This window comes from Synchiropus splendidus, chromosome 11, assembly GCF_027744825.2.
Source record: "Synchiropus splendidus isolate RoL2022-P1 chromosome 11, RoL_Sspl_1.0, whole genome shotgun sequence".
Lineage (NCBI taxonomy): Eukaryota > Metazoa > Chordata > Actinopteri > Syngnathiformes > Callionymidae > Synchiropus > Synchiropus splendidus.
The window spans coordinates 17894392-17915660 of NC_071344.1; the positions used below are offsets into that span (position 1 = coordinate 17894392).

A 21269-nucleotide genomic window follows, 5' to 3' on the forward strand; every position below is an offset into this window, starting at 1 on the left:
TGAGAAGCCCAGCGAGCAGCTGAGTGCGGAGCGTCAGCATTTTCTCGGATGAAACATCTGCAGACACTGAGAAAACAAAACCTGTTTGAGGGGAAACTGCTGTCGCCACAGATTCCCGCTGACTTCTGGGAAAGGTTTGTTGCCGGGCGGAATCACAGGAAGCGACCTGCTCTGAAGCCGGACTGGACCCTACCTCTTCCTTTGGGCCACACCATGTGCTTGTGCTGAGGCTTATCCTGGACCCCGAACCTCCCCGGACAGGAGCCCATAAAACACTGAGCAAGATGATGGGAGTCTCTTTTTATTTCAGATTTTTTGTTGTCTCAATTTTGGCTTGGAACAAAAACCTGCACCCATTGCCTTTATGGAACAATTTAGTACTAAACCAGAAACTCTCTTTCCCTCAACAGACACTCGTCCAGCGAGGACTGCGCTGAACGTCCACATGCATCAAACCAAACAAAAGACAGGAAGTTGTCATGGATCTCACTTTACTTGGTCACATGATCCTCCATCTGCCGCAGGCACACCGGGGAGTGTCAGACACATGTTTGGCAACACTTCACAGACTCGCTCAGGCGCACGCGCGGCCCACGGCGTCAAATAAGTTACAAACAAACTAGAACACAATAAATTATTAACGCGCTGAAGCCGGTTAAACAATCACAGCTATTAACAGGGCGTCCAAGAGCGAGCTTGCTGGCTGCAGGTATAATACTGACAGCTCCCTCCACTGGTCAACAATAACATGTCAGTCTCAGAGGAAACATTATGACCACTAAAACTGTAGTCAGTCTTGAACACAAGTGTGTGAAAAGTCCTGGTCGCAAGGCCGCTTTCGCAATAATGAGCTCCTTCATGTTGGCTGCCTGTAGGGGGCGCTGTAGCAGAGCCAGCTGATACATAATTCAACTCCAGAAAGGCATAAAAATGTGCGCTTAAATGTCGCGACTCGCTCCGAGCTCGGTTTGACTCGAACTTCTGGAAGGTCGGTGAAAGGATTCCAAATTTTGCTCCTCCTCACCAACCTTCAGTTCACTTTTGGCATTTTGGAGAATATAAAGCAGCAGCCAGCGCTCTCACACACACCAACTCACAACACATAGGACCACACCAGACTCTCACACAGAGAGAGACGCACAAACACACTCTGAGAGAAACAAACACTCCAGCACAGAACCTCTCAGCCAAACACACTCCCACACACGGACACACTCTCCCTCACTCTCCCCCCTGCTGCTCTCCCACGTCCTGACATTCAGACTGATGGAACAGCTAATCTCCAGCTGAGCTGCTCTGGTTCTCCGCCTCACGCCGCTCGCTGATTCAGCACAAACTCACAAGATGGAGGAAAGTCGCAGCGGTTTTTACAATGTTTCTGATGCTGGAGTCACGAGGCCTCGACCTCTCATCTCCATCAGAGCCTCTAGGTGTGTGTCACTTAAGTCCTTGTGTTCTGTTCATCTAAACAAGTCAATAACCAGGCAAACTACTGGAAAATACAGAAGAAACTGACAAGAATCCCCACAAGATTAGGAGTTTCAGTCTGGATTTCTCCATTTTGAATGAGGAACTTACTCTTCCATGGATCAAACGACTCTGGCTTTCTCTCTCTTCAAGTCAGGATTAGCTTATTCTGAGTCAGGATTCTCAGTTGGCGAGTCTCAGCATTCTCTGCCGCATTTTCTCCTCCTGTTTTCGAAACAGGAGTTCTGACCTTGAAGTCACAATCTCAACTTCTCAGTCTGAATTTCTGCTTTCCCGTCCACGGTGCCAAGGTTTGACAGCAAAGTCTTTCCATTTGAATTATGAGGTTTAAGTTCTTAAATTCAGTCAGCACATTTGTTCGTGCGTGAGTGACAGAAAAACACAAGTAATAACTGATACATATAATAAGTCATTATCACTAAACACTACTACTACTGTAGTTTACCTCCAGTCTGGTGATGCTTTATTATATGGGTGAGCAGTTTGAATGCATCCAAAACTCATTCCAGCTGCAACTTGACTCGACCCTCTGAGTCCTGGCTGCGCTCTGGGGCTGAGATGGAGACGCTGGTCACTCTGAGACTGGATTCTGGCAGGAGCTGATTCTGGCAGCAGGAGGGGAGTGGAGACTAAACATCCTTGTCTCTCTCTCTTTCTCTCTCACACACACACCTCGTCTACAGCCACAAGTTCAGTAGACGTACCCCCCCCACACCCCATCCTCCCCCTCCCCTGGCTGGCAGACATTTTACATTTACATCACATTACACAGTTGGAGATGATGAGAGCACCGTGTTCCTGTCAGTCCTCATTGTGGAGCTGCAGCCTCCAGGTGAGGAGGAAGACGACACACACACACTCATATGCAAATGAACAACAACAGAGAAACAAACACACACACGACAACAAATGCCACACAAACACACAACAGTTACACACTCTCTGACAACACAAAGGACACACACACACTTCTGCTTGCATGAGCATGAGCATTGTTCGCCTGCTCCATTGTTTGATTATCTGCTCCTTCAGATTCACAGCTAGCGCTAGATTTCTGTGACTGTTAGCTCTGAGTTGGTCTCAGGGACGACCAGTTTGGCACACGTGCAAATGAAACGATTATTTTCTCAAAAGCTCTGTACGTGTGGCGCCCTCTGATGATGTCACCAAAGACACCAACACGGCACTTGTTAAGCTAAAGGTTCCAGCGAGTCAAACTGTTAAAAAAATGCTTCATACAGAAACGGGAGGGGGGCGGGGTCAGCTGAAGGACCTGAAGCCAGGCGGCGCCAGGCTTGTGGGTGCCGTGGTGAGGTAGTTGGACGGCACGTAGCCTCGCTGGCTGCCTCGCGCCTCCACCAGACTCCACTCACGGTTCCCTCTCTTGTCGTGTGGCTCCAGGACTCGGACGGCTTCGCCGGCGTGCAGCGAGACCTCGTGGTTCCCTCTTGCTGTGAAGTCGTAGGCGGCGAACACCTGAGCGAAATGGTGGTGACATAGGAATCAACAATTAGCAAAAACAAGATTTTGTTTCAACATAAATATTGACATTATGAAATGCATTTGGGAAATAAGCAAAAATAAATCAACAAAAAGCAGTTATCTAATTATTTTAAATAATTCTGTCTTAATGCTTAAAGGAACATTTAATGGAATATTCTTTACATTTATTAATTCATGTAATTCAATTTAGTTTCTTTTTTTTTTTTTTTAAACATGAAGGCATTCATAACATAAGAAATGAATTACAAAAATGCTAAAAAAAAAAAATCCAGAAAAAAAATCAAAATAAAATTGAAAAGAAACTCCATAAATGAAATAAAAATGCCATTAATAATAGTATTTAATTATGAATTATGTTATTATTAAATAATTATTAATGTTGGTTCTAAAAAAAGGAAAATAATATTAAAACAGGAAAAATATTATTTTCTAGCAAAAGATACATGAAATAAATAAAATAAAAAGGCAAAAGAGAAAAAAATTTTTTTTTAGAAACAATGGATAGTAAAAAATCCCAATTAAATAGACAATCAATAGAAATAACGAATATAGAAATAAAAACAATTTACTTATGAATAAATATTTAGAGACGCAACAGGCCAGGTGTCGTTGACAAGCAGGACCTAATGCATGTTTACCTGAACGTCTATCTTTATCTAACAAGACAAGGAGCTGCACAGTTGCATGTGACAGAAACATGGACACGTTTGTGTCGTGGCATTCGTGTGCAGGTTTATTACAGCCAGTTGTGTGTTCTTTATGTGGGCAGACTCAGGGTCAGCTGGAGGGGTGGGGGTGAGTTGGGGGGGGGGTAGAGGTCATCACTCACTTTAAGTGTGGTGCTGCACAGGCTCTATATGGCACACACACACACTCACCCATGAACACAACATCATAAAGCACCTGTGAATTTACAAGTCGTGACACTGAGATGTGCCGATGGTTTAGTAAATCAAACACGTGCGCGCGCACTCACACACTGACTGACACACACACACACACACACACACACAAACACACTATCTAGCCTGCAGTGCAGCATAAATTAACTCAACCTTTAACACAGTAACCCAGTTACAAGGTTAAAGAGCTAATTATGGACCTTTCCATTAATAACACACACACAGACGCGCACACACTGACGCTCACACAGAAGGATGTTCTCCGACTGATAAAGCCGCAATACATAAAAAAATCTATAAAACATAAGCAGTGTTGAAACACACACGGGAAACACACACAGCTATTTAATGTCCTTCACACAGCCTCACACATGATGCCGACACCAACACACACATGCATGACTGACAACAGAGGGAGACCAGCAACACACAGACACACAAACACACACAGGTTCATGAGAAGCAAATTACAAACACAACAAAATAAACACAGGTTAACAGACACACACACACAGAAACATAAAGATAGTGTATATCATTTACTGTAGATTTACGCAACATGCAGGTACTGTTGGTTGGATGGATGGATATATAAAATACCAACATTATTGTGTGTCTCTGTGAGTATTTGCTATCCCATATCTACACACAAGGATTGCATACCAACCCGCACAAGAGTGGAGAATACAGGTGGTGAAACTATGTCACGCAGCACTCTCTCGCATACACACACACTTGTATTTCCTTGTGAGGACATTGTGAGGACCGCTCATAGCCATAGCCCTTTCCCCAGCCTCTCTCCCTCTAAACCTAACCATCCAAAACACATGGCCAACCTGAACCAGGACTCTGACCAAAACTGAAACCCAGTTATAATGACATTTACTGAGGCTTTGACCCTCTAACCTTGAGAGGACAGGCCAAACTGTCCCCATAAAGTAAAGCATCCTCACACGAAGGAGGCTTGTCCAGGCTTAGTACTTACAAGTATGGCGGAACATGCCCCCTCCAACCCCATCGGATACACACATGCCGTATAGAGAGGACCACTAGCACAGGAAGGCATCAAGCAAACACCTCACACACAAACACACGCCGTGACACACACACTTGCACCCTCTGATGGATTGATGAGTCGTCAGCGTGACACACTGTCGCATCGATCAATCAGCTGTTCCGACACACAACAAGACCCTCTCATTTACTAAATTTACACAGGGAACACACCTCTCTCGCTCTCTCTCTCTCACACACACACACACACAGAGACTTGGACACAGCACGCCACACACCTGCACCGTGGGTGAGAACAAACCCACACAACATGAAGTCAGCGTCTCACCTGGAAGAGCGGCAGCGTGCTGACGCTGGAGGGTCTGTATTCTGTGTATACAGTGTACGAGTGTCTCCTCAGGCCGGGGGCGCCATCAGGGAAGGTCAGGTGTGGCGAGGGGGGCGGGTCATCAGACGGCTGGTGATAGCGAATCAGCTTGGAGGACGGAGCGTAGCCTCTGCGGCCTGAGCACAGAGAGAGAGGTCCCATCAGAACTCGAGGCCGCGTCGAGCTAAGAAGCTACACATCAGCTTGTCTAAGAGAAATTAGTCAAATAAAATACCAAAAATATTTATTTACAATATAGATTCATGCGGGGGGGAGATTCAGGAAACTAAATTTAGTTGAAACTAGTGAGAAATATTTCCCTGTGTAATACAATGTAATAAAAGAAATGTGATAGCTGAAAAAGAAATACAGTCTACAACACATTTTATTACCACATTTTAAATATTGGAATAAAAAGCAAAATACACATACAGTTTTTTAATAAAGAAACATGTTCAAGAACATCTGTTATGAAACACTTTGTTATTACATCCATCTATCTATCTATATATAGACATTAAAAGAGCTTTAGTTTAAATAAGTTGATATAAAAACTTGAATATAGCCACCATCGTGATTTATTATGCTATTGTCAAACTGACGCAAAATAAACAATATTTTGTCGTTTAAATGTATGTATGGGTCCATCATTTGATTCAGTAATATACCAAATTCATTCAAATTGAAAAACGTGGCTTCTGGAGGCAAACATTCTTATGCCTTTAAACTGCGATTAATTGAGATTAATTAATCACATTTTTTAATCGAATCACACCCCCTAATATACATATATTATATTGAAAAGGCCGTTTATTGCAGTAACCACAAACGACCACCAGATGGCGCCACGCCACAACCGTGTGACAAGCAGTGGCGAGCCCGCCCCTTCCACCATACATTTAACGCCAATAATAATAGTGAGAGTTTTTGATAATCACAGCTGATTCAGAGCAGGACTCCTAAATCACTGAGCAACTCTATGAAGCCACAGCCTCCACAGGTGCTTCCAAACGAGTCTCTGGCAGATACATCTATGTTGTTTCACCAACACCGTCTGACACGTCTCTGACCTCCAGCGTCCACCAGCCACCTCCTCTTGTCCCCGCGAGTGTCCATCTCACTGATGACGGCCACCAGCTCCCCCTTGTTCAGAGTCAGGTCCAGGTCCCGAGTGCCCGCCACCGCCACCGTCACCTGGTAGATCTTTCCAGAGCCGTGTTTGTCCATCAGCTGCTTCAGGCGACGCTGCGACGACGGACTCAGAGTCTGAAGAGGTTGGGAAAATACACAGAAAAATATAGATCATTAAATCATGGAGCAATTAAAATGATTTCAATTAAAAAAAGAAACACTAAACTGAGATTATTTATCAGTTTCTCTAACCCCAGCTCAAACTCACAAGCTCACAATTACTAAAAATGACAAGAACAAAAAAATAGTTGAAGTTCTCAGGTAATAACTGCAGTCGCCACAAGGAGTCTCTGTTTCTCCGTTTGTCGTCCAGACAGCGAGGTGGTCCTGAGGCCAGTATTTTGGACATTAATCTTGACGTGTGGCTATTAAAATGATTGAACACTCTTGGTAGACAGTGGGAGACTTGTAAAAGGTGACCTGGGTTTTCATATTGGCACCGGCAGGTCATCCACTTCAGACCTCAGACGGTGCAGTGAGGTATGTCTCAGAAGCAGGAAGGACCTGGAGCAGCATTTCCCCTCAGTGGAGCTGCATCCAGGGGAACGGGTTTCATTCTCTCACACAAGTTCATCACAGTGGCACGGCAGATTCCGCGACTCACTCGAACAAAGGAGCGCTGCGTGACTCGTCCATCAAATGTTGCATTTGAATGCGTGTAACCTGATTAAGCACAAGCTGTCAGGCAGGAAACACCAGGGGAGGAGTTTCACCTTCAGTTCACCTGGTTCATCTACACTAACTACACTGATCTTGGGGCCTTTCCGTCACTGCTCCCAGGAGTCACACCGAACCACCAGTAGCAGCCACGCTGGCTCCAAGTCAGCAGACCTGGGTCCCAGTGACAGTGAAGAAGGAATCAGCAACAGGAGTGAAAAATAACCTCAGTCCAAGTTCAAACAACTATGTGTGAAGGAGGAGTGGAACAGGGAAAAGCATTTCAAAATAAGAAAAACATGGATTGAGCAGTAAAAAAATCCAAACATATAGTCAATGAGCATTTAGGGAGACGTGAGACGCCGTTTGGAAAACAATTTTGGGACAATGGACCTATGTATTGTGAGGGAAAAATAATTCAAAACAAAATTGAAATATATACTTGTGATTTCGATGTTGTAAAAAAATGAGATGTCAATGGAAGGAAAAATAGGTTGAATTGTGAGAATTCTAAAAGGAATTTCAAGAACAACAAAAAGAAAAACTTTTTTCCATAGAAAAATGAGAGAAAAGACAGACACTGTGGGAGAGATTCAGAACAACAGAATTTACATTCGGACAGATTTTTAATGTAGAATACTAAAAGAAAAAAGGAATGAAATAGGAAAATAAAATGAAAAGCTCAAATAAAAAATATTAGTAATAATAGTAATATAGAATGAAATGAATAAAAATAAAAAAACTGAAACAGAAGAAGCCTCCACAGAACTGTCCCTGTCGATATGAAGCCTCACGATTGTCTCATCTCATTTTGTGAAGCCGCTACCAAGCAGCAGGGTAGACTGGAGTCACCTGAGCCACGGGAGCGTTGAGTGTCTCCTCCACACTTCTGCAGAGCGTCTCCAGCCTCCTGGCTCCTTCCAGCACTGCAGACTCGGCCCACTCCCAGAAGACCGCCGGTTCCACTGCGCTGTGTGGAAGCTGAGGGAGAAAAGAGAGTTGCAAACCAGTGGTACAAACCGAAATAAGATCTCAAACGTTTCGACCATACGGACCTGTTGGGCGAAGCCCAGGAAGAGCTGCTCCATGTCTGAGGCCAGGTCCCTGTGGAGGCAGCTGAAGGTCCCCAGCATGCTCCAGATCATCTGCAGAGCCAAGCCGTTGAACTGAGGCAGCTCATTCAGCAGGAGTGTGTTGAGAGTCCTGCAGGACAGAAGTCAGCCACGTCTCTGAAGGACCAACTAGGTCGGCTGTGAAGGACACTCACTTGTAGTTGTTGGCCACTGCCTGCTCCTCGTAGCTCAGAGAAGACTTGGCTTCGATCAGCTCGTAGTCCAGCAGCTTGTCCAATCTCTTCCTGATCAGGTTCCTCGGGCCCACCAGGAGGTCACGGAGACAACAAAGAGGCTTGTGGATCAAAGTCCTCAGTCTCTTCTCCTGAAGATGAAGCCCACGAGGGATATGTTACATCAGGACAAGACTTCTCTCCTATCGCCAAATCTTCATTGTTAAGAAAGAGCACTTACAAAGGAAGGAAGGACCCACTGCAGCAGTGCGGTGGTGATCTCTTTATAGCAGATGGGCTCCTTCTCTCCGTCCATGTCGAAGTCAAACTGCTCTGTTTTACAGGCCAGGAAGCTCTGAGGACGCAGACAACAGCGACGTGTCATGGAAAGACCCAAGCACAACATCTTCACCATCATTGTTTCCAACTGCTCATAGAGCCTGTGAGGACCAGATGGCTGCTGTCAGAGAGCCACACTGGCCCCCAGGGTGTGCCTTGCCAACTCAAACTTTGCTATTAAGTAGCGTTGAAAGTTGAGGACCTGAGGACTGACTGAGCCCAGGCATGGAGCGAGACTGGAAAAACCATCTGGTCGGTGACAGCAGAAAACACGCGGCGGGTTCGGCTGGTTTTGAGCCGGAACAGAGGAAGTTTCCGTGGAGGATAAATTAGGGCTGGAAAGGTACACAGACTCTTGAGGTGGACTTGCAGCTACAAGTGGAACATTGAGGATATTTTAAGCAGTCGCCTCTTGATGAGTCATGTGGAGGGTTACAAGCGTCTTCAGAGCCTCGAGAGCAGAAGTCGAGAATATGAGGGAAAACCTGAGGGAAGCAAGGAACCCCACCCGCCGATCATCATGCAACACTTAGCTCTCGCCAGTGACGAGCATTTGTGCTAAAGGTACGACTTTTTTAAATCTGTTGTGCATGTTAGTTATTAGTTATTACTAAAATAAGCATTAAACGTCGCCTCTTAAAACATTTCATATTAAAGAAGTCTAAAAAATAATTTGGCATGCATTTGAATGAAATGCATATGGTCACTTTATGGTTCATTTTTAGCAAAACAGTTTGCCTTTCATGCGGCACCTCATTTCTGTCTTTCTTCTTGGCACCTGACACTCACCTGTAGGTGGCGCAGGTACATCTCCACGTTCTCCAGAAGCAGCAGGATCCCGTGCTCCAGGACGTAGAAGAATCCCTCCAGGGCGTCGAACTCTTCGTCCACCAGCTGGAGAGGCAAATCAGAAAATCAGAGTTCTTAGGTGAAACGCAGCTTGGTTCAGTAATGAGGAAAAAATTATGGGTCTATGAGAGCGGCAGCTTCATGTTCGGTTCAGGATGTTTTTGGGGCGCGCTGAACAGTTTCCATGGCAACAATGGCATATTTGTTGGATCAAAGCAAACAGGCGAGTGAGGTTTTCATATTTCCTGCTGGTTACACATTAACTGCACTAACAGGTGTGTTCGGGAGGTTTCATGTGGATCACGGTGCCATTACAAGGAGGCAACCGCAGTGTTGGTGAGATCCAGCTTTATCTAAAGAGGAAACGATCACCAGCGACGGTGCTGTTTTACGAGGTGAGGACAGTGTTCTGAAGGGAATGGCAAACTCAAAATACTATTAAAATAGTTTCTCTCTTAGAATTAAGATTAGAATCAAAACTTTCATTCCTTCGGTTTTATTCAAATTCACCAAATTATACATAGCTACGATACAGCTACAAATCAAAAAATCAAAATCCATATAACACCACTTCTAGCTGCTGCCACAAAAAGACCCCTAACCTTTGGAACCATCCCTGTCTCGTGTTTGAGGTACTGGCTGATCCGCGCCGTCTTCTTGGCGATGCTGTGCGTGTTGAGTCGGTTGATTTTGTCCCTGATGCTCAGACTTTCGCTCTTCTTGTACTTGTCAGCTGGACAGAGAGGCACAGGATTACGTCTGTGTCGGTGCTCAGGATGGAGAACGTGAAGGCCTCACCGACTTCTCTGAAGCGCTTATACTCGTTGATGCGGTAGTTCAAGGCGATGGAGGTGTGAGCCGTCTCCTCCAGGAGCGAGTACGCCGGGTGGGAGGGCTCCGTGTGCTTCTGGATGGTCTGCAGGAGGAGCGGGTAGCGGGCGATCCTCTGCACCGGCATCACCAGGAAGAAGCTCAGAGAGGTGGCGTTGACTTCAGGCCTGTGGGGGTGAGAGCGGGTCAGCACCTGGACCACGACACACACGTACAGGTCTGACGGACTCACGCAGAGGACTTGATGATCTTTATGATGTCATTCCAGAGCTGCTCCTTCTGCTTGTAGCTGTTCTCAATCACAGTCACCTGGCTGTAGTTGGCCAGGTACTCTTTGTATGCCGCCTCAAGGTCTGAGGACAGGTGGAGGAAGGTGTCACCTGCCGGAGGAACAAAGACGGCTTCAACAACCAGAAGAAGGATGGTCCTCCAGAAACCTCAGCGTGAAGAACCTTAGAGCTACTGGGATGGTTCAGCGACAGATAGCAGATAGAGAGAGCGTCGCTTACAGAGCGTCTTCAGGAAGAGCGGGTCCCCAGATCGGACCTGCTTCTGGTCCAGAAGACTCAGCAGTCGACCTGACACGTCCATCACTTCTTGGATGTAGAGGAACATGCGGCTCAGGTTGGCCAGAGGAGGCTGTGGACACACATCTCACTGTCACTGTGACTTGTCGGCAAAACCTGACTGACAGACAAGTTTCATTCAACAGGTCGTTGCAGTCCATTTTTCACTTCTTCCCAAAAATTGACACTTCTTTTCGACCTTCTTGTTTTGCATCAGCAACTGTTCTGAGAGCAGCTTCTCTCAACCACCAGCATTTTTTCCCAAATCCACTTGATTTCCCTCAATGAATGACTTTCTTTTTCTTTCAATCGAATATTAGGTTCATATTTCACCTAGATTATTTCTATATTTAACACATACAGTCCACTTTAATCTGTCATATTATCCTCTTCTCCTTCTGCATTCAGTTTTAATTCCCCCCCCACCCTCACCCCCAAAAAAATCAGCCTGTGCTGTGGTCAGTTTTCCAGACACATACTTGAACAACATTGTTTTCTCTTCTCACAATTTATTTTGAAGTGAGTTGTGAAGTGAGTTAGCCATTAGCTCTGTTGGCTCTGCGGTGCAGATAGTCTTTGGCGTCGTCGCGGGTCTGACAAGGATCCCTCCCTCACTCCGTGGTTCTGTGGTGAAAGTGTGTGGTCAAGTTAGAGGCGCATCAGGTTTAAAAACAGCTGGAAGTTGCGCATGTGAGCGGCTTCTTGGCTGTGAGTGTGTGGGAAGAGGAGTGTCGCGTACCACAGCAGCGCTGCTTTGACTGACGGACAGATCAGCGCATCAACACACTGTAGCTCTACAGTAGAGTGGATAGAAAGAATGTCAGCAAATCATGTGATCTCCTCACCTCATGGCATCATATCGCCCACCTCTGTCTCCAGACAAATGAAGTGAAATTGGATCATTTTCCCATGGCACCAGATTGAAAAACACTGCTCTATTCTATCATCGACTTTGTGTTGCCTCCTGAGCTGAGAACTGGCCAGCTGTTGTATATTTTGCTTATCTTTCTTTAGAAAACCTTATGGCACCTTTCATCTCTCAATCATATCAAATTCTACTTCCACACTCGACTTTCAGAGGCAGTGGATTTCTCTTGAACGATTAAAAGAATCCCAGAAGAAATAGCATGAACAAACACAGCACTATTTTCACCTCCACCTAACATCACTGTGTCCCTCAAACACCTTCGTGCTCCTCTCAGAACAAGTCTGGCTCAGATATGAGATCACGCTGCATGAGCTGCTCCCTAGTTTATTCAGATTCAGTGGGCTGGTGGGCGTCGAACAATTGGACACAGTGTCCAACAATGGAACCATTCTGTCCAAATCTGAGCCGCGTTCCACTGTTTCCCAACCAAAACAAGTCTTTCCTGCACACTACTGTCGCTTCTTCTCAGTGACGTCTTCAGCACGACTCCTGACCTGGTTACATTCCTTCGTCTCGAGCCACTAACCGAAACATTAAAGACGCCTCAGCTTCATCCACAATTGGAGGTTTAAAACAGGTGAAAAGCTGGTCCAGAGCACGCTGGCTCCTCCTACCTGGATCTTCTGCAGGTTGCTCCTGATGCTGACCGTGCTGATCTGCAGCATGTGCAGGTAGTTCCTCTCAGACTGGACCAGCTCGTCGATGGCCATGGCTTGTCTCTGGGCTTTCATCGCTCTGGCTGCAGCTTCCTCTTCCTCCTTCTTCTTGCTGGTCTCCTCCAACGACGGCTCCTCAGGCACCAAACTGTCCTCTGAGAAACTGTCCTGTGCCTGAAGCGTCGAGCTGCCGGCCGGTTCCTCCGCTGACACGCTGGCCGTGGCCTGGTCTTCCTCTGCCTCCTCGTCCTTCTTCTCCTGAACGTTCTCCATCATGAGTTGGTTCCTCGAGATCTTCCTCACGACTTTAAGCGGAGGAAGAGCGGAGGAGGGCGATTTGCTGAGAGGAAGAGTGAAGGAGGAGGTTGTCTGGGGCATCTGGGGAACCTCCATCTCTGTGGAGCAGAAATCCTGTCATCACACGTGCGACTGTCATTTACATACCGAGTCAAAGGAGAAGATCGGAAATAAGAAATGAGACAAATATTTAAGACTGACTGACATTTTGCTGCGTTTAATATCATGTCAAGTTTGCTTTCTTGACCTCCAATCTTTTCATTTGCCTTATATTCATTTTTCATATTATGTATCCTTATGATGATTTTATACACAGTTCATTTGTCTTCTAATTTCTTTTAACTGTTTTTACTAATTGATTTAAATAACTTTTTTGCCGGTCTATTTACAAATAGGTCTTCATTTCTTTTCCTATATATATATATACATATATACATATATATATATATATATATATATATATATATATACATATATACATATATACATATATATATATATATATATATATATATATATATATATATATATATATATACATACTTTTTACACATATTCATATATATATTTTTTTTATTTTTAATATATTGAAACTTCAACATCCAAATCGGCCCAGCAACAAGGAGCTTAAGACTTGAGTTGCCATTTGGACTTGATCCTTTTGGGGACCATATGGTCCAGACGAGTGGTGGATTAGAATGAGGAATGATAAACGGGTCGGTAAAAAGACCAGTCAGTGATGGAGCAGCAGATGCCTGCTTCAGGTCCATGATGTTTATGAGTTGTGACTCGTGAGATTCCTGATCCTGGCGACGCTCCTGGCTGAGAGAAATTGCTCCTGACGCACCGTCACCAGTCTAATAGCAGGCTGTCATCTCAGCCAGGCTCGTAATAACCAGTCAGTGCAGATGATTCCAGCCATGTCACAGCTAATTGTCACAGTGGTGGCAGCATTATCCGCTCCATAAGCAGCTCGCCGCCTTCCCGCCGGCGGCTCAGCACGTGGTCTAACCCTGCCCAGAGGTCCATCACAATACACATCACCCCGGGGCCGTGAACCTGTGCTGTCCACTGCTAAGATCAAACAGATCGAACAGGACTAAAGTCGAAACATCCTGCAGACAACAATGACCACTGGTTCATGACTTCCTGGGCTCCATCTTCCATTTTCATCTGCTTTTCTGTGTGAAGAAGCCCTGAGTTGCCTCTGTCTTCTCCACATGAGCACCTGATCTCGTTCCTTCTTCCAATGAGAACTTCAGTACCTTCATCTCTGACTCCAGAGTCTCTAAACATATCAGTCTTTCACAGTTGCTGCTGCTTTGAGGTCAGAGCTGTCTCCACCTGCCTGCACTCTCTTCTTTAACACCGCTGAGCTCAAGATGTGTTGAAAGTTCTATCACAGTGTGAGTCAAACTGAAGGCTCGTGGGCCAAATGTCACGGGTCGGCCAGACGTGGACGTGGTTCAGACTATAGGCGTCACTCCTGTGACGTCAGACCATTTATTTTCAATTTTGGATTTCATGAGAAATGCCACGAGGTAGAAAATATATGTGACATACGGGGAAATGTTACTTGTCATACTTCAATAAATAAGTGTTTGACAAAGCATATTAAATAAAACTAATGTAATATGCTTGCTATTAATAACATTAATAGGAACTGCTACCGAAGCAGCAAAAATATTAAGCATTAGAAATGATATCACAAAAAAGAAAGTCAAAATAAAACAAACTGGTATCAAATAAACAACTCAGTAAATATTCAGGATAACCTTTTTTTAATTATTGAAACACAAATGCAAAATTTAGTTTGGGACCAAAAATGAAAACGCTAAGAGCATGAGAGGCAAAGTTGAAGTCATTTATGAGTCACAACAACAACTACATCAGTGCAGCAACAGCAGCCTCCAATGGTCATTATCCATTGAGGATTTTAAACTCTAATGTCGATTCACAAAACTCAAATGTAAGGACTCGAGCCTGAGCTGGTTCATATTTGTAATGAATGATCAAGTCTCTGCTCATGTCTGCTGTGACTCTTCACAGCTAAAACATCTGGTGGATCACGGAGCCAAAACATAAACACAACCTCATACAAACATGAGTGACAGAGGCAGCGCATGCTCAACAGCTTACCTGTGCAGGCGCTGCGGTCGCTCCGTGACTGCGCTTCGGTGAGGTCCGAGTGTGCCGCAGAGGAGACTGTCTGCCGCTGCGGCGCAGAAAACACACGACTAACTTTGTTCGCTGACTCACACACACGCAGCAGAGTCCCATGTGCTGCAAGAGTGCCAGCGCATTTTCACAAGTGAGTGCTGGAGTGCACAGCAGGGCAGGAGTGTGTGAGGAAGGGGGGGATGGGAGTGGAAATGGGGTGGGCCTGCAGTTCTGTGTAAAGGTGGGGGGATAAAGGGGGCCACACACACACACACACACACACACACACACACACACACACACTGTTGAATAAGCTGATTGACTGCAGCAGCTGGTGGAAACAGGAAGCTCACCAGGACTGGCTGAGAAGTGGTCCCGACGTGATGATCCACCAATCAGACGACAGCAAGCGGGACCTTTAAGGGACAGAGAATGGGCCAATGAGGAGGGGGTGCTGATGTGATTGAAGTTTTCCTCCCGCAGGAAACAAAAGCTCCGTGGGGCGACACATCGTCCTCTGACTGCAGACCGACTCTGGTGAGACAGCGCAAGGGCAGAATTATGGCCGAAAGCTTTTGGGAGTCTTCTCAAGAGGAAATAAAAGGGAGATTTAAGGAAGCTGGTCCCCGGAGAGTCCCGGTGCGGGAGGAACAAATATTTACAGTAGAGACAAGGAGGCCGGGTGAGGAGGAAAGAGATAGTAAACTTGGCAACAGCAGACATCTTCCCCTGAATCGTGTCGGTCTAAGTTTGCGGCACAGACCGATCCACTTTTCGACACAGTACTGGCATGGAACTTTGGACATGATCAACACGGTCTTGGATGGAGCCTTAACATGGCTTGAACGAGTCAAGTCCCTTGTCCCTTTGAAGCTCAGTGGCTGGTCCTTCCATATCCCAACAGAAGCTGACCTTCCATGACCCCTCTCACACGCTTGACCCGTAAATCTGGTCAGCAGCTCTGTCATGACACAAAGGCCTGAGTCAGTCATGTAAGAGAACCGTTACTTCCACGAGAGAAGACAACTGAGGTGGCATCTTCTCGAGTAGTGAGGTGATCCAAGCACATCCAGACAACAGCAGAACTGAGGCTTCATTTCAGCTGCTTCTCAATCTGATCTCCGACAAGTATGAATGGGGGGACGAGGAAGTCACATGATGGGAGCTTGACATGTTTTCTAACATGGATGAGGAAAAAAAGACTTAGTAATGGGGAATGCAGAGGGGAAGTATGTCAGCCTGGAATTACATACAAACACTATATGAGATGAGAAAATGAGAAGAAGAGGAGCAACATACGAAGAAGACCGGGCAGAGCCAGATGTTCATCTGGGGAGGAGGGAGTCCATAAACATCCTCACAGCATTTAGCTTTCAGCATGAAACCGCGGTCTGAATCCGGTTCAGCAGCAGGTCTCAAATTAGGCAGTGACTAAGGAAGGAGGACAAGACCGTGTTATCCCGAGTCATCAGATTTGAGCTCAGACAGGAATGTTGCCCAGCAGGATTCCTCCATCAGCTGACTGGTGTTGATCCACACAGTTGGCCCAATGTTGAGTAACAGCACCGCCAGCACTTTGATGACACCTCACGCTCCACTAGAACTATTTCCCAAAAAGCTTATCTCGGAATGACGGACTGAAAGAGTGGAAGAGCGGCAGCGTTGCTGCACTGTCCCGAGAAGGGCGTCGACGTCAGGAGAGGCCACGTGTGTTGACAACCAGCTTCCTCACCGTCATGAGTAATCTCAATCTGAGGCTGGATGACGACAGCCTCATCTGACCAGTCACTGGCAAACAATGCAGGGGGATCCCAAGATCTTCACTGGCCAGAGTGGATTTTCGCGATATTTTGCTGTGTAACTTGTACTCGAGGTCTTGTTTGGTGTTTGGAAACAAAACAACTTCCAGTTCTCTTCAATTTCCCAAGAAAAACGGGTGGAGGATCTCAGAAGTGCTGACCCACTTCTCCGAGTCTCCTTCGTTGGCTGAGCCTCAGACTCAAAGGTTTTACGGTACTTCACTTTTTACTTCACTGAAGTGATGCAACTTCCTGCCATGAGTGCAACACCTTTGTGGACAGACAGCTCAGCTGGGCTCTTGCCGTGACCGGTGGTGTGGTCAGGAGTGTAGACTCTAACTACATAATATATTAGACAAAGCAAATCCGCACCTTCATTCCTGCCGAGAACCTCGAGGAGCTGATGTGGAGAAGCCAACTGTAAAAAGTGACGCTCAGCCAGTTGTGAACCCAAGTAACCCCTGACAACCTCCTGCCCTCTCTGAGCAAACATCACAACTAAGTCAGTGCCGAGTGAGTCCAGGTCCTCCCTCTGACTTCTCAAGCAATCGGCAAAGACTTATTTCAGGATTACCACAGATCCAGGACAAGGAAACAGCTCGGTTGACTTGTTTTACCCGATGTACTGCAGCGAGGAGGTAATCTGAGACACGCTGGATACACTGCTCCATCAAGGCTGTCGTGAGAATAAACCACGCTTGTTTAGAGTGAAACCAAACTTTCATAAAGACCACAACATTGGAAACAAGCACGCAGGGTGATGACACAACCGATGGGACGATTCATGAGGAAATGCAGTTGGACACAGGTTTTGTGATGAGGAAACTAAACTTGAAAATAAAGTAGAAACAACAAGATTAAACCAATATTGTACATGTTCTAACAACACTGATCGATCTGCAATGGAGTCTAAAACTGAGAGTTTCCATCCCAGGCGTGACACCATTTGTACTGGAGGAGCAAAAGATGGAGGATTTGTAACTTTCATAAATGCAGTGCTCTCTGTCTCACTACAGTATATAAATATTTCACGGACACAGCACAGTCTCTAGAGATTCACCAGTGACGTCTCACATCAAATTAAATGTTTTTCACTGGTGCTTCTGACAGAATAGTTGCGGCATTCAGCAAGATTTTTCTATTTTTGCCACCTTGAAGAGTTATATAAAAATGTGTCTGAATTAACTAAAGTTCATTTTTTTCACAACATGTGCAATGAAGGTCTCATCATTTTCATTACAAATTCACTGTCAATCGATGCGATTGGTATCGGCAGCAAAAATCCTGATGGAGCATCTCTAAATGTTAATATCTTGTAAAAGTTTGCCGGCTCTTTATCTAAACAAAGATTCCAGACATTTTCAAAACAACATTTTGCCCCCCAATGACCTTGAAGGTGGCAGTCTTCCCCTGCAGTTCTAGCACAGCAGATTCAAATGTATCATCACCTGCGGTTTTCCCCAAGCTACATCGTCTCACGAACTGTGTGGTGTCTGGATTCCCACAAGTGAAACCTTCATTTCCCTGAACGAATGATAGCCGCCTTCTTGAACACGCAACACAAGCTGTGGTTACAGACACACACCAGGTGTTTTTATATGCTTTTCCTCAAACACATCTGATCTCCCTGATGAGGGTTTGAGCACGTAACAAAACTTGACAGAAGATTCTTAATGGAGACTTGAAACTAAGGTCTAGACTTTTCAAGGTCTAAAACTGCATCTGAAAATCCCCTCAAAAACCTCTGAAGACCAGAGAGTCCTGCACCCACACCCTGCTCTGGTGAATACTTCAATCCAAAAGACATTACTGTCAATGTCACTACAGTTATATTTTTTTGTTTTATTTATACTTAGTACTATAGTAGGTATACAAACCACTGGCTTCACCAACAAACAAAACTGTTGAGTGAATCTTGGGTAAATGCACCACGCTACGGTTTGCAGTCACACAACACACACTGTGGTGCTCTGTCACCGGCAAAACAGGGATCTCTGTGAGCGTCACAACAGGGCTGCCGTGACAACAGCCCTGTTGCTGAGGCTGCTGGTAAAGTGAGGCAGATGAAAGTCATGTGGCAATTGGCCTCAAATAATAGACTGACATCTCATTCCTACCTCCTGTTCCCTGAATCAAAGACATCTTCTACTGCTAGTCATAATACTTGTAATAATAATAACAACAATAATCATTTGGCTGTTGTGTGTGCGTGACTTCATCACCGCTGCAGAGATGGCGCAACATCTTTGTCATTTTTATGTATCAAAGAACACGCTCAGTCGGGGCAGATGACTTCCTGAGATAACAGACTGAAATGCGACACTGCATCCCTCACTCTCATCTCACTTCACTTCAGGTTCAGCTAGCAACATTGCTATGAATGCATTCGCTGTCGCATTTCAGCGACTCACTAAACAGATTGTTCACTGTTTTTACAGTCGGCTGCGTCGGTTTGGTGCGGAAGGTTCGACTGTACCCAGAAGTGCAGATAATTAAACGAAATTTTTAAAATGTCAGATGTGATTGATGATATCCGACAGATCAAAGATTTTACCAGATGAAGTGATAAACAGCAGGCAAAGAAAAGTCTTCCTGAATTGAATTGTTGATGTAACAACAATAATCGAACTACCTTCATCGACTGCTGATGGGGTCTCCGTCACACACTGGAGGCGCGACTGGACTGAGCATTGTGGGGATCCAAGGATCGATGCTCTCTGAAATGAAGAATTGAAGAAGGTCAGCCGGAATGCGTCTGAAGGCACACAGGTCATATATGTAGCTTTACTGTAAATGGACCTGTGTTGGCAGCTGGTGTTGGGGTTCCAAAGAGGAATGAGCTCGAAACATGAACTGATTTAAAGTAGGGCCAAAAACTAACTCAATACTCGCGTCAAACTTTTTTCAGTTTTCAGTCATTCTAGAAACTTCACGTGTGCGCTTCAAGTTGAAAAGCCGAGTCAGTGGTGAACCACAGAAATGCTTAAGGGAAAGTGAGAAGAGTCTCCAAGAAAAGAGATTGATCTCTCATATCCTGTTCAGACTCTTGTTGCCGTCACGTTTCCCCTGTTAGTGTTTCCCTGTGAAAAAGGCATTTCTGGCCCTAAAAATAAAATAAAATAAAATAAAATAAAATGTGATATGGAATTTGGAAAACAATGAGAAATGGGCAGAAAATATGTTCAGTTGTTGTATGTATGTGTTGTATGCGTTTTGTATGGATGTCTTCTACTCCTGGGTTCGGATGTTGGACGGCAAAAAAAAAAGTATTCCAAAACACTACAGGAAAGATCTTGTTTCTAGTTACAGAACTATACAGATATATTTTGAAGGTTTATTGTTTATTTCAAGCCTCTATTTTGATATCGAGAGGCGTCTGTTTGTAAGCAGAACCAGCAGTGTCAAATCAAAAATCTGAACTGAAACAATAACCTATATGCCAGTAAATAAATAATACCAACAATGTGAGTTCGACTTAGAATGATAGGGACAAATGAACGCAATCTAATCGAAAATACTAAATTCGCGCCACATATCGTGACATCATCACTGTTTACAAGGTGAATAAAACACTGAAAAGGGGTAAACACTCAACACGTTTTCGATCCACATTTCATGACGTCCTCTAAATCAACACGACTCGTTTCTGATGTGTTTAAAACGGGTTTTCCAGCGCAAGAGGTGCCACACTGTCCACAACGGAGCCACATAAATCAACAACACACGCTGGTTTCTTTCGTCTTAGTGCTCGGTTTTGTAAAGCGCGTCTATGATGATCAAAGTAACGCTCGGAAATGCGCTCGAAAACCTTTACCTGGCGTCTGTCGTCCGTCACGAACGCGCTTCGGAGTCAGTAGTGACACTGAACTCACCTGTTGTCAGTGAGGAGCGCGTAAAGCTGCGACTGTGGTTAATTACTTCCGCTAGCATAGATTTATTACAAAATAAAAGGGAAAAAAAAAATCCATATCCGTCATTTCAACGCAATAAATGCCCAGCACCACAAGGACGAATGTTTTGAAACAGGTTTCCATCTTTCGAATAAATTCGCTTGTAGCAGAACTGTATCGATGTATCGACCATATATCTACATCATAAAATTAAAAAAAGGGAGAGAGTCTTATCATACATTATTTTTATTGGTCGGAAGACCATTTTACTTGTGATTATTATATATATATTACGTGATTATAGTTATATTAATTCCAATCATATTAAGCAGTGAAGGTCTTCAGGTCTTTAGATGCCCAATCACTGACGAGTAAAAAAGTCTTAGATTTTAGCCACATTTAAAATGGAATACTGTAATTGTAAAAAAAAAAAAGCAAATATTATAATAAAGTGTATCTTGTAGTACCTAAAATACATATATTTATATGCATTAATGGAATCTAGTCAACAACGTGTTTATTATGATTCATCTGGAGTATAAGCGCA

The 21269-nt window shown here is 44.8% G+C and overlaps 1 protein-coding gene across 5 annotated transcripts; it reads right to left on the reverse strand.

Annotated features, from left to right (window-relative positions):
* Positions 1-213: 213 nt before the first annotated feature.
* Positions 214-20729, reverse strand: arhgef37 (Rho guanine nucleotide exchange factor (GEF) 37). 5 transcript variants are annotated; one of them, XM_053880059.1, is made up of 17 exons: positions 20647-20729; positions 19465-19549; positions 15387-15449; positions 15013-15088; positions 12535-12971; positions 10936-11065; positions 10659-10806; positions 10394-10593; positions 10198-10328; positions 9536-9640; positions 8649-8762; positions 8390-8559; positions 8178-8325; positions 7975-8103; positions 6345-6540; positions 5236-5411; positions 214-2964 (listed from the first exon to the last, which is right to left on the reverse strand). In XM_053880059.1, exons 5-17 carry the CDS (start codon positions 12967-12969, stop codon positions 2749-2751), a joined length of 2298 nt encoding a protein of 765 aa, XP_053736034.1. In that variant the 5' UTR covers positions 12970-12971; positions 15013-15088; positions 15387-15449; positions 19465-19549; positions 20647-20729; the 3' UTR covers positions 214-2748. The 5 variants fall into 5 exon arrangements, with proteins under 5 accessions (XP_053736034.1, XP_053736033.1, XP_053736032.1 ...); XM_053880058.1 differs by having other exon boundaries at positions 15013-15256; XM_053880057.1 differs by having other exon boundaries at positions 15013-15264.
* Positions 20730-21269: the final 540 nt, after the last annotated feature.